General features: G+C 40.5%; 1 protein-coding gene across 2 annotated transcripts; it reads left to right on the top strand.

Moving 5' to 3' along the window:
* The first annotated feature begins 72 nt into the window (after positions 1-72).
* ABCG8 (ATP binding cassette subfamily G member 8) lies at positions 73-12,869 on the top strand. Of its 2 annotated transcripts, none has more exons than XM_057367658.1 (13): positions 73-289; positions 1,678-1,782; positions 2,514-2,670; positions 4,523-4,761; positions 5,161-5,293; positions 6,132-6,401; positions 8,219-8,384; positions 8,472-8,564; positions 8,881-9,080; positions 9,200-9,276; positions 10,594-10,861; positions 11,402-11,529; positions 12,006-12,869. In XM_057367658.1, the coding sequence occupies exons 1-13, from the start codon at positions 239-241 to the stop codon at positions 12,141-12,143; spliced, it is 2,025 nt and encodes a 674-aa protein (XP_057223641.1). In that variant the 5' UTR covers positions 73-238; the 3' UTR covers positions 12,144-12,869. The 2 variants fall into 2 exon arrangements, with proteins under 2 accessions (XP_057223641.1, XP_057223640.1); XM_057367657.1 differs by having other exon boundaries at positions 73-310.
* The last annotated feature ends 928 nt before the right edge of the window (positions 12,870-13,797 follow it).

Raw genomic sequence — 13,797 nt, 5'->3', positions numbered from 1 at the left:
TTAGCTGAAGCCGCTATCTGATGTACCTTTAGCCCGAGCTGTTACTGTGCCAGAGGAGGGGACTATTTCCCTGTCCACGGGGTCATGCCAGCTGCAGAGACGCGGCGCGCCAGGGGAAATGGTGCTGAGGTGAGGACGCCTGGAAAGGACTGCGTTCCCAACCAGGAGAAGGCTTTCCACAGCTTTCACAGAGACAACAGTCAAACCACTGCAGGAAGGGAGACCTTCCACCACCACCATGAAGGAAACCACTGAAAATCTCTCTCTGGACAATGCCAGCTRCAGCCAGGTGACGTGCGAGGGCTCGACAGTGAGTGAGACCTGCGGGGAGTGGGGAAGGACAGAAGGGGCTCTGCTATTCCACAGTATTGGTGGGAAGCTGGGAAAGGCAGGCAGCCATCCTGCCCAGCGGGCTGTCAGTCAGTGAGCCCGGAGCCCTTCCAGCTCTCAAACGGGGAGCAGAAAGCATCCACACCCCCACCAGAGCGCTCTGGGTATGAGGCTGCTGCCATGCAAACCCTGCTCAGGTGCCACGAAGGTGGAGCTAAGAGAGATCTACAAAGGTGTGGATGGAGGAGAAAGCCCCCGAGCATGGCCTGGACTGGCTTTCCCAAGACATGCCTTCAGATGGATCCCGCCATTTGCTGGGGAGCACTTGTTTTTAAAAATTAGCTTTAGCATGAGCAAAAGCAGAGAGTGCTTTGGCAGCAGGGGTACTTTGGAGGGCTTTCCTGTGGCTTTTCAGGCTGATGGGTGTGATGCTGTTTTCTGCTGCATATCTAGAGTGAAAAAAATTATCAACCTTGTGTSCTGTGAGGGAAGGAGGTGCACACTGAGATGGTGGTCATCCTCTGCCAAAGATACCACAGGCAAGGATAGGGTCTGGTACACAGAGAACAAGTGCGCTTGCCTTGGCTGGGATGTGAGCCTGACAAGAAGGAAAAGCACAGGGCTGTGAGAGAGATACGGCTGGCTGGAATAAAACTGCAGGCATGCACACAGAGCTATACTCAAAGCCAGAAAGTTACCTCAGCAAGGATTTTGTAATTGCAGCTGTATGCAAGAGGTTAACCAAGGCAAGTAGACTCTTATTATTTTAACTGATACCTCAGAACATTATCAGCTGATAAATGGTGAATTTAAAAAACGAAAGAGAAGGAAATGACTGTGTTAGTGATTGCACACCTATTTGTTCATAAAGCCTCCAAGTTTATGAATCAGTGTGGGATTCAATGATGAAAATAATTCCAATGACCCTTGATTTTTAGCTGCCGTAATTCACCCATTATAATATGCATCATTTTGATTCAGTAGACTAATACTGCTGAAGAAGTACATAATTTTTCCTCAAAACAAAGGAATCTAATCTCTTTGTAGTGGCATGACATCTCCATTTTGAAAGTTTTCCCATTTAAACTGAAATCAGCTAGAAAAGTACAGCACAGCATGCTTGGCCCTTACACATGTCACTAGAACAAAGTACRTTTCATGCTGATTAACAGATAACTGATAACTTACTTCAACCCTTCAGACTTTTGCACTACAGTAACTCATCAATAATACTGTTACATCCCATGAAAGTTTTCCCCTTTGTGCTTCCTCTTTTCTGAACTCAGACTTTAACAGCACTTTAGTTATTGTAATTAACGGTTGTAATCCACCTAACAACTTTTCCAGACCAAGACCCAGGATACTATTTTTCACTCTGAAGAAGATAACAGTCTGTATTTCACATACAGTGGAAAATCAAATGTTCTGGAGATCAAAGAACTCAATTACCAGGTAAAAATTGTCATTTATACACATCCCTTCAATATGAAGCATATCCAGCGATGCCTGCTTCTCTTCACAAACCATTTAAAAAGCCAAATAAAGTTGAAAAAGTTCACACAATTKTTGCACAGTCACTTTGTGAGCAGAATCACACTCTTGGCTCCAATATTGACAGCAGACTAACCCCWATATTGTAAATATATCCAATAAAGTTAAGGGATAAGACAGGAAGAGAGATCTGTTTCTRGGCTCTGCTTTGTTTCAGTCTTGAGTGAAATTATTCCTCTTGAGGGATGGAGCAAAGGGACTTTCTGTTCAGCTAGGGATGAAAGGAGCCCTTGCTGGCAAGAATGAGTTATGTGGAAGAGAAGATGACTAACAAGCAGGATTTCAAGGARCCAGTGAAATTTTTCATCTCCTCACCATGGCATCTGAAAAAGATTTGACGATTTTCAGTTTCATGGAATTTCAAATTATATTTAAAGTTTGAAATATTTAAAATYTACAATAGCAATAAATTACCAAAGTAACAAAGAACAGAGATAGCTTTAGTGATTAACAGAACAAGAAGCAAGGCATGAAAACCCTAGGTGGCTGAAAAGAACTTCCTTCTGTGCATTTCCGAAGATGAACAATAATATTTTAAAACATGCCTTGCTTCTAACAATGTAACTTTGAAGRTATTTGATGCTAAATAGTTTATTGCTTGAATTGAAGGGACTTCTTTCTTTCTTTGTTAGGTTAACACAGCATCCCAGATTCCCTGGTATGAGAACCTTGCTCAGATGAAAATGCCCTGGACCTGGAAATCGGATCCCCGTTCCCAGGTGTCAATAATCCAAAATCTGAATCTAAAAGTTCAAAGTGGTCAGATGCTGGCAATTATAGGAAGCACGGGTAAGAGCAACCAAATCTGTTGTATGATCAGCTCTCAGATAAAATGTACACAACCAAGAGTAACACTCTGCAGTCTTTTTAATGTCAAAATGTAGTTCAGAATAAAACTATTGGATGTGTCACTAAAATACATTCTTTAACTGACATGATGAATGAGGAAATGAAAGATACGGGGAGGGAATTAACATTTATTTTCAAACCAGATTTTGTTACACCTTGCACAAATTTACTGTTTGTTTCCTGAGGTGTAGTGCSGTTTTGTTATAACTGTGGCCTTGCAGCCCCAGATCTACTGGGCATGGATCAGTTTCATGGCTCAGATTCAAAACAGGCCAGTTGCAGACCTTACCCAGAATGACAGCAAACAAATGAGGCCAGACCCCATAAGAAAAATCAGTGTCAATTTGCATAGCCGTAGCAGGAATTCCATTTGGACTGAAACAATTCTACCAGGATAAAATACTGCATTTGCATTAATTAAGAGAAACTTACAGAGAAGAAAAGACAGCTCCTCTTTTGTCTGGGGTTACTGCTTTATTACATGGGGTCTTTTTCTTCTACTTTCTGGTGGGACTGGTCAAGGTGGACAAGAAGTAGACACAGGACCTGTTAAAGTAAAGTAGAGAGTACCCTACATGTGAGGTAAAAACCCCTATGCTATGTCTTCACTAGAGTCTCGGTTAGTTCAATGATTTAGTGAAGATGCTCTCTCTCAAAGGCAAGGCATATTTGCTAAAGAAGTTTTAACTTTATTTCTAAAAAAGAGAGTTTTCTTCCCTATTGCCATGGGAATTTTTCCATATCCTTCATGTAAGTGAAGCTGTACCTTAGAGATTTTCCTGATAACAAAAGGAAAAGCTTTGTGATGRAATAACATACTGAGTTATAGATATAGCACCTTTGTAAGGTAACATACACTGAGCACAAACCCCTTTCAGCAAACTAGTCAAACTATTTTCAAAAGCTATTTATCATCTATTTCATCAAATGCCTTAGYAAAATGGATTAAACTGCTGATGGGTTTCACATTGTCAATGGCAATCAATATGTCACTCTTAAACACAGCAATACGTGGTTTACAGATGGATGGGTTTYCTTTTTAAGATGTATGTATTAAAAAGCAAGTGTGGAGCTAATCTTTGAACAGGGAGACTAGAAATAAATGACATCTAATCATAAGAGATTTCTGTGTGTTTACATACAGAATCGTACAACAAAAAGGAAAAATTCACTTGCTGTTTAACTCCAAATCAGGTTTTGTTTTCATTGTTTTACTTTTCTTACCTCTGGGTATGAGCCAGCTTTTCTTAATTATTTAAATGACTTTTTGTCTTATTTAAGTCATAATAATTTTTATTTCAATCATKATTAAGGTTCTTATTGTCTGTATAATCATTCAGTGCCTTAGTCATTCAGCTAATCCAACTGCTTTTTTTGAATTCACAAATCCTCCACAAAGAAAGCTCTTCCTGAACATTTGGGTGCCAGCCCTGCAGCCAGGGTGGGACACCACTTTCACCTATGTTTCAAAACTAAGAATTTACCAAAGAGATAAGAGATACTTCTTGTGTTTACGGAGCCATCCTCAATGCCCAACTACCCAATTCTACTGAGAAATGACAAGGGTTCAAACCACATACTCCATTCCAGAGTGGAGAGYTTTCCTGAACAGGAGCTTATAGTCAGTATTTTGTTTGAAGACCATCCCGTCTCTGTGGCTTCGGAAAAASTTCAGAAAGGGCTCAGATAGAGACAGTAAGGAACAAGAATTTCTGCCCTCTGCCCGTGATAAGATCACTTTTCAAAATGATYCCTTTGAAATGAACTTAATTTTCAATTTTTATTTTTCTAGCTGGTGGAAAGACATCCTTGCTTGACGTGATAACCTGCCGGGATCATGGAGGCAAAATCAAGTCTGGTAAAATCATGATCAACAACAAACCCAGCACGCCCCAGCTTGTGAGGAAATGCATAGCACACGTGCGGCAGGATGACCGACTGCTCCCCCACCTGACTGTCAGAGAAACACTATTGTTCGTTGCCAAACTGCGTCTTCCAAAGTTTTTTTCAGACTCTCAAAGGAAAAAAAGGGTAATTAAGCTGTTGGAAAAAAATAAAGTTGTCAAAAATGTGTCTGACAGGAATTATCCAAAAGATCCTGCGTGTTTGGAGTCAGAACAGCTAATCTGGCATTTTTTAATGTAGATTATGAATTATAAACCTTTCTCGTCTTTCAAGATAGAAACCAGCAATTGTTCCAAAGCTCATAAAAAATGACAATCTAGAGAAAGCATTAGAGAGGCTGAAAGACGAACTACATTTTTGATCGCTGAGTCTTTTTAAATGTTACCTCTAAAATCAAGATTTGTTTTCAAGTGTCTCCAGCACTGAAATACCCAGATGAATTTTAACCATATGAATCATATTTATCCMTGCACGACTGTGCAAATGAACTCTTGCTTGATGCCTGTCCCCCCTGGATCCCCACAGGTGGAAGATGTGATAGCRGAGCTGCGCCTGCGGCAGTGTGCCAACACCAGGGTGGGGAACGAGTTCCTGCGGGGCGTTTCGGGGGGAGAGAGGCGCAGGGTGAGCATCGGCGTGCAGCTGCTCTGGAACCCAGGTGAGCACAACCGACCCCTCCCTGGGGTCCACCAAGCACCATTTGGACACAGCAGGGCAGTACATGAAGATGGAAGCTTGCAGGGAAGAGCCAGACACATGGCTGCTTCCAGGGCAGCTGGAGGAGTTCATACTCAGGACACTTAACAGGCCTTGCACCTCTGCCAAAGGCTACCTCTCTCTAACAGCACAGTTAGTGACAGTGACTGTCTGCTGGTCCATTGGCTTAAATTGAAATCAGTGCTGATCACAGATAATACTGTAATTATTACAGGAATAATTCTGTAAACAGACTGTTTCAACAGCTGACACATTTGTGCTTCTGTGAGCTTTGCTAATGGAAAAATGGAGGCAGASCAAGGCAGAGCCCCCCAGGAGCCTTCACCYGCCACTCTCTAAAAATACCATCACRAAGATTACTCAAAGTTGCCTGAAGTTACCCTCACAGCAGAACTCTGGTTTGTACTTATCAGTATAAGGTTTGGTTTTTATCTGACCACATGCCACAAGTTACTTTGGAAGGCTGCCAGCTTATTTTATCATGGAGATTGTTTTCCTTTCCTCTGACTCTGCCTCCATTTACACGTGCAGTATTAAAAGGGAAGGTCATTTTCTTTGCAGTCTTGTGCAACTCACTGATATGGCTGCTTCATATTGCAGGTGAACTAGAATCTTCTACTGTGTTCAGTAGAAGCAAAACGTGAGGCTAAATCCACAGCTGATTTTGCAGAATTGAATCCCCTCTCTGATGTTTTCATGCATTAGCACCATTTCCCTTAGAACATATTTTCCAAASCAAATGTGCTGCTTTCCACAGCTAAACTTACTGTCTTTGGCAGGAATCCTCATACTTGATGAACCCACATCTGGACTGGACAGTTTTACAGCACATAACCTTGTGATAACATTATCCAGACTGGCCAAAGGAAACAGATTGGTTCTTCTTTCACTTCACCAGCCCCGCTCAGATATCTTCCAACTGTTTGATTTGGTTCTTCTGATGAGTTCTGGACTCACTGCCTACTGTGGGACAGCTAAAGACATGGTCCAGTATTTCACAGAACTAGGCTATCCCTGCCCAAGGTACAGCAATCCTGCAGATTTCTATGGTCAGTATCAAGCACTGTCATAAAAAAGGGGTTACTGGAAATCATTTGCTTTCATAAGTCTCTAGCTAACGTTGATTTTTATTGACCATATCTGTCTTAGAAATTCCTTATGAGTAACTCAATCAATATTGCAGCAAGTTCARTTTTTTATTTGTCAGTACAGGAAATGTAGCAAAAACAAGAGGTACGGACAAAATCTATTTTAAAAAATGCTCCACCTAACCCTGCCAGATGCAGAAACTTGTCCACACGTTGAAACTTCTTCTCTGACTGGGAAAGACAGAGATAAATAGATCAACTGCTTTCTGTAGACATTTCTCTAATTTCTCAATTAAGATAATGTAAAAGCTAGTTTCCCAGAAGATAGCTCCTAGTCCCATCCAAACGTGGAACAGGTAAAGGGAAAGAGGACTACTGCCCTACTGAGCACACTGGAAGGGTGAACAACCTAATCCAACTCAGCAATCTTTTTACTCCTCAAAGAAAGTTTATGTGGTTTCAAATCCATTAATCTTCTGATTTTTGCAACGTGGAAAGGGAATCTGCCCCTGTTAATCTCATGGCAGGAATCTCTTAACCGCAGCTGGTTCAATTCCAGCCCTTAGGTCTTTGCACTCAAGTTGGCCAGGAAACCTGGTACAGACTTCAGACAACTGTAATGCTCTGGAGTAACCTCTTCAGSTGTGCTGTGTGGCAGGCTGTGCCAGCTGTGCAGAGATAAACACAAGTTAACCTTGGTGTCAAGCCCCACAAAAAAGACCTTTGTCCCCATCAGGRTTCAGAGCAGTCCTCAGCCAAGCACAGCCTTGGAGGAGGCTTGTAGCACCCCTGTATGGGAATGGAGAATGAGAGGGAGCCCTGTAGCTACTCTCTTGTGGTTAGAGGGACAAGAACCTATGACATGGGGAGGCAGAGGCAGGTGGAAGGCCATTGAATGGTACACACARTCAGTGCCCATAGGAAGAGAAAAGAAATATGGGCAGCAGGAAGGTGGAAATAGGACAGGATGGCAAAGGATCCACACCAAGAGGGAGCACCTGAGGGAAACACACAAATGCTGGCTGTGTGTTTGATAGAGAAACAGGAGACCATGGCAGAAGGGAAGACACAGGACAGATTGCAAGGAATTTCTGATGGACTCCTCYTAAGAGGGGCTGAACAAAAATGACCAGCCCAGTGCAAGGAGTTAGGAAATGTGCAGTGAGAGTTCTCTCAGAAAGCATCTGTAAAACATCAGATATTGTCAACCTACACTGAAGGTCACCATGGGAAAATATTATYGTCAGTTTAGATTTTTAAAAAAGCTAAGTCAACTATTGTTGGTATGACTATGCTGTCCTTAGATAATACTCCTTTTGGACTTTCTCAGTATTAGGTAAAGTTTATAGCACTTCTGTAAGATACAACTAAGATAGTAACYATAATTTTGCAGATGAAGAAAAAACATGATTTAAGTCAAAGTCACATAAAAGATTGTAAATACCTAAATGCCAGGAAGGAAATTCAAACTTTTTTTTCTCAGCACGACTCTCAAGGCACTATGAAATCTAGAAAAATCTGAAATAGTAGTTCATACTATTATAATAAGCAATTACGTAAACTCTCAGTGATTCATTGAATGACTAGGTAAGAAACATACACATTAACAATGTGTTCACCTCTAATTACCTAAAATGACTGATAAAGTTTTAACTGTTGTAAGTTAATGCATGTACACAGGTTGTACTGTCTGCTCCCAATGAAATCCCTAATTTTGAACACATCATCAAGATGTCACTTTTATAGCACATGGACTCACATCAAGTCATGTCTTGCAGTTGATTTGACCACTGTCGATAAACAGACTCCAGAAAAGGAGATGGAAACCCAAAAAAGAGCAARCACCCTTGCCAACTTGTTCATAGAAAAAGTCAAACATTTTGATGATTTCTTATGGAAAGTTACTGAAGAAGACAATGCTGAGACCACAGTCAACAAGCASAGGTAAAGAAAAGACTGTTGTACAGAAGATCTGGAATACTAGTTACACCTTGTGCTAATTTATTTTTTTTCTCTTTTTATTTTGGGCAGGTCCCATTTAAATTCAGAACAGGCTATCAATATGCCTCASCATTCAAGTGATCAGTTACCAGGAGCCTTAAAGCAGTTCACTATATTATTAAGGTAAACTTCAGCATATACAGTTATGTATCATGCCCATTTGTATTTTGAATAATAAGAAAGAAGCATAAAATGCCTCACTAAAATTGTCTTTCTTCAGGCTTTCAGCATTTTAGATCTGAAATACTCAGTGGTTACAGGTGCTTCATAGCTCTGATTATGCAAAATCCTTTACAGAAACAGAGACCCCCAACTCCTGTTCTAACCAAAGTCAGCCAAGTTCCAGTAATTGATTTTAATACTGTATGGGGCTATGTATGTGAMTATAACTGACATTAGTAAATATTATGTCTTATGGTCAATGTTGCTGTTTTCCTAGTCGTCAAGTCTCCAATGACTTCAGAGATCTTTCAACATTATTAATCCATGGATTTGAAGCCCTTCTTATGTCATTATTAATTGGATTTTTGTACTATGGCCATGAAAAAAACGGACTGTCTGTTCGTGACACAACAGCACTACTGTACATGTTAGGTGCCCTAGTCCCATTCACAATAATTTTGGATGTTATTGCCAAATGTAAGTGTCAGTCTTCTTGTAAATGCTATAAGGAATCAAAATTTAAAAAAAAATTCTTAAATCTGTGAAAAAAAAATGAACTTATTAATACAACCCAAYGTGTTTGCTCCTACCCTCAGGTCATTCAGAAAGAGCAATGCTTTATCATGACTTGGAAGGTGGAATGTAYTCTGTTAGCCCATACTTCTTTGCTAAGGTAATTGGGGTTTTTTGCCAGGGAATGCAAACAGCTGTCTTGAAAAMACAAGCAAACCAAAGCCTTGTTGTATAAATAATTACATTCATATCAGACTTTATTCTTTTGTGTTTGCCAGCTAAGCTAAGGCTATCAGTCTTGCCTCCTTAGTATTAATAGATTAAGCTTTACACTACTTYAGATCTTTGCCATAAGTCATGGCTGAGATCCCACACCTGAAAAGCCAAAGAAGAAATCTTCACTGGGTTCTTTGGCTCAGACTCAAATTTCAGGGTTTAGATAACTTTACATACCTGCATATTTACTTCACTGAAGCATCTCTGCAAGTTTTCTTACATATCTTGATCTGTGAAACAAAACATTCGTATCAAATGGTAAAGCAAAGGTAAAAGAGAAATGACAAAAATTTCCAGTTGTTGTTTGGTCCTGTGTTGGTCTGAGCTAAACAATGTATTACATGCACAAAGAGCCAGAGTTTCTAGAATTAAATTTAGAACTTTTTTAAAACTACATTCTCTTTTTCACAAGGGTTTTGAATAATCCCTTCTTTGTGATGTTACTGCCTGCCTGTGATGAGTTCTGCCTGCCATGGCATCTGTAATTTAGGTTTCCATTTCTGCACAAGATTTTAAATGCTTATTAGTGGTTGCCAGAGAAAAATATTCTTTGCTTTGTGTCACAAAGATTGCACATTATTCACAGAGAAATCGATGTAATTTGTTACAACCTTAGTATTAGAGGATAGCAGCAACCTTCTTTGGAAGAACTAATACTCTCTATATTCCTCTTTAAATATTTGAGAAAATCCCAGTTATCCTTTTGTTTTATAATGAATCGAGTTGTTAAATGGACTGCCTTTGGGACAAGGTGGGGAAGGGACCAACAGCCATATTTGTCTCATTTGATCCCACACTACTTTCAACCAAATTGGGACCAAACRTGCAGTTGCCATGAGTCAGTAACAGTATTACTGTTACTAAGCAYACCAGTTCTCAACAAAAGTGTCTTACAGTCTTAGAAGCTCCCAAACCTGTAACAAGAGAAGACATMTAATCTGAAACAAGAATACTCGCCATTGAACAATTAGTTACAGGCATTGTCAAACTGGAGACAAAAAATAGTGAGGGTTTGTTTCTGCTGTGGACTGCTTTTGTGTGTCACTGACAACCCCTAACAGGGAGATGCTTGCATTTTCAGGSAGTATCTCCTATAACTTTTATAAACAGTCCAAAAGTACATTAAGGTGCATCTCATATATTTTTGTAATTATCACTCACCTTTTTCTCTCTTTATTTTCTTTTTCATCTTCCCAAACAGATTTTGGGGGAGCTCCCAGAACACTGTGCTTTTGTTATAATTTATGGGGTTCCCATCTATTGGCTGGCAAACCTTGTTCCTGAGCCAGAACATTTCCTGCTGAACTTCCTGTCAGTGTGGCTGGCTGTGTACAGTGCCCGTGCCATGGCACTTTGGGTGGCAGCTCTGCTGCCRACGTTACAGCTCTCAGCCTTCTTTGGCAATGTCCTCTTCACATCATTCTACCTGAGTGGTGGTTTTGTGATAAGCCTGGACAGCCTCTGGACAGGTAAGACAAAGCTCCCACCCTCCCTCCAAAATGAAATATCAATGGCTTTTATCAGTGACTGGGTGTTATGAGGGCAAGTGCATCCTGTGCAGGAAAGCTCAGGTTTATTCTTACCTTTGTAGTGATCTTCTTGGATGGTGACAGTGCAGTTAAATCATACATTTYACATCACTTTCTCCATCTGAAAATGAGGCAACAAGAAGTTTGGTCAAAAAAGCACTCACGAAAGGTGTGATTCTTATGTGGTTTCTAAACTCTTCAGTAAAAACAATTGTATTCAAAMGATGAAGATGTAGCTCCAGGAAGATTTAGTTGACAGGGGGAGTTTGATGGATATGGATATTAGCTAACTCTTGATTTCCCATCTCCATGTAACTATGTAAAGTATATCTACCATTTTGTCCAATAATAAACTGTTAGATGTTTACAGTCTCTAGCTGTCAAGAAATGAGAYGAACCTGCTGTATTTGGCAGCAGCACAGCAGTATTTGAGGTCTCAAGTTTTGTATGTGTATCAATTTCTGTCATTTTCTTTTTCAGTTCCCTTGTGGCTTTCCAAAATCTCTTTTCTCAGATGGAATTTTCAAGGAATGATGCAAATTCAGTTCACTGACACCACATATGAAATCAGTGTTGGGAACACTACTTTTCAAGTACCAGGGAAACTTGTAAGTCAGTAAAAAAATTGTTGGACATGTTTGATAAGCAATTGGAATCCTATTTATATGCCTGCCATGTTTAAATAGATGGGGTAGGCCTCAAATTTGGCAATTGCCAAATCAATGCATGATGTTGCATTACACTTGGCTGTAAATTTGTTCCTAAAGATGGCCTTACAGCAGTCACTCCTTCTATGCCTTTCTTTTAGTGGAAAAAAAAAATCATAAGAAAAAGGAAAATTATAAAGGGTCACTGTTTTCTACAGAAGCCCCAACTATGCTCTTAATGAAATTGTTTAGAAGTGGTACTCTTCTGAAACATGAATAGTGTAGCTGCAACACACTATCAAACCACCCTGGAAGCTACACCCAAGCTGAAAAACAGGGGAAAGGCAGCAGGAGCCAAGGAAGTTCACACATAAAACACRTTTCATCCAGCATGAAAATTGTGTCTTTTCCTAATTTTGTGTTATTGGTCATTACAGATCACTCAGGCTCTGGACCTGGACTCCCACCCACTCTATGTGAGCTACCTCGTCCTCGCTGGCATCATTTKCAGCTTCCTGCTTTTATACTATTTGTCCCTGCGCTTTATCAAGCAGAAATCCACCCAAGACTGGTAAGAGCAGAGGCGGCAGCAGGTGACCGCCTCCCCTGCAGGACGGCAGAAGGATGGCGGTGTGGGTGCCCCGGCAGCCGCCAGGAGCAGCGCAGGAGGCGGGGAGCGGCGGCACCGGCAGCCCGGCTGCCACAGGATGGCAGCAGAGCCCCAGGAGTGGGGATGCGGCGGGAGCTGCCACGGACCGGGGCTGCAGCCTGGGATTGGGGTCGGGGGTGGGCTTGGGGCTTTTTGTTTGCTTCACATACGGTTCTCATGAGTGACAAAGCGCTTRTGAGTTCTGCACCTCTGGAAATAGTCTGAACTATGGGCCAGCGCTATAAAAGGACCCATTGCACTTTGTAGTAATAGCTGATGTTTTAGTCCGTGATGTTTGAACATACARTGATCACGTACTTAATTCAGAGGGCTACAAGAGAACAGGATCAAATCACTACTTTGTGTGGCATGTATGACATTTAACATATTAAGAACAGCGCAGAGGAGAGGAACACAAAAGATTCCACAAGTGCTTCAGGAGAACATGCAAGGAGGGAAAATACAATTGTTAACTACTCTGGGTTCTTTCTAATTGCTTATGTGTTTTAAAGCTTTACTTCTGTGTTTGAAGCTTTGCCTTTGTGTTCCAGTAATATGCTGATGATGCCCAAAATAGGTACTTGCTCATTGTAGAGATGATACATTGTAAAAAATAAAATTATCTCACCTTCTTGGATTTATTTTTACAATATACCAAGTGACTTATTAGTGWCATCATTCTCCATTGCAATACAAAKTACAGCAATTTGCCAAGTTTGCTTCCTACGGCTCTGAGGTAGAAACTACCAACCTGTCCTTGAGTAATTAAAAATCCAACGAGGCAACCTGTTAATGGTTGTAATAATGCAGCTAGTTATGCTCAGAAAATATCAGTAAATAAATGGCCATAATTCACACACAGTAATGATAAGTGTGTGTGCAAATTAGGTGTACACTTGCTGTGAGCATTTTGTAGGATTAGCTTGCTTGCTTTTAAATGTTTAGATGCATATCTTGGTTCTTACATGCAGAAACCCAAAGCAGGTTGGCTACTTGACTTCCATTTGYGTATTGTACTCCGAGTGTAATCAGCTACAATGTCCCAGATACTGTTATGTACATCCTGAGGTTTGGTTGTTTTTTTGTTTAACATGTAGAAATGAAAGAACAACCCTATTTTGTTTTTCTGCAATTAGGACTGCCACATTACCTTCCACAGGTTCCACATGCTCATAAATCGCCAGGAGGGACCTAGTCTAAAGATGTTAAGTAGGTCTGATAKAGTAAGATCATCAGCCCCAGGCAGCATTAGGAATCCAAAACACTCCAAGGTTCTTCTAAGGTGAATTCTACCATTTCTTTCTGGTTCTTGCTGCATTTGATTTAAAAAAAAAAAAAACCCACTTGATCTGATCTTAGTGCCATTTTGAAATTATCAGATTTTCACTGCCTTTTAGTGGCAAAGCCAATTCTTTCAGTCCAATTCAGCATCATTAAATTGTCAGAATAGCAGCTTCCTGTTTGATTCTTAATTATTCCTTTTTATTATATTTAAGACACTTAATTTTTTTGAAGTGGTTTACTCTTCTTTGTAATGATCTGTTGTGATTAGAATCTCTTTTATATTACACTGAAGTTTT

The sequence above is a fragment of the Malurus melanocephalus genome, unplaced genomic scaffold (assembly GCF_030028575.1).
Source record: "Malurus melanocephalus ecotype Western Australia unplaced genomic scaffold, MMel_1.1 scaffold_82, whole genome shotgun sequence".
NCBI classification, from domain to species: Eukaryota; Metazoa; Chordata; class Aves; order Passeriformes; family Maluridae; genus Malurus; species Malurus melanocephalus.
Note: the sequence above shows the minus strand (reverse complement) of the source record. Positions and strands in the feature narration are given on the sequence as shown.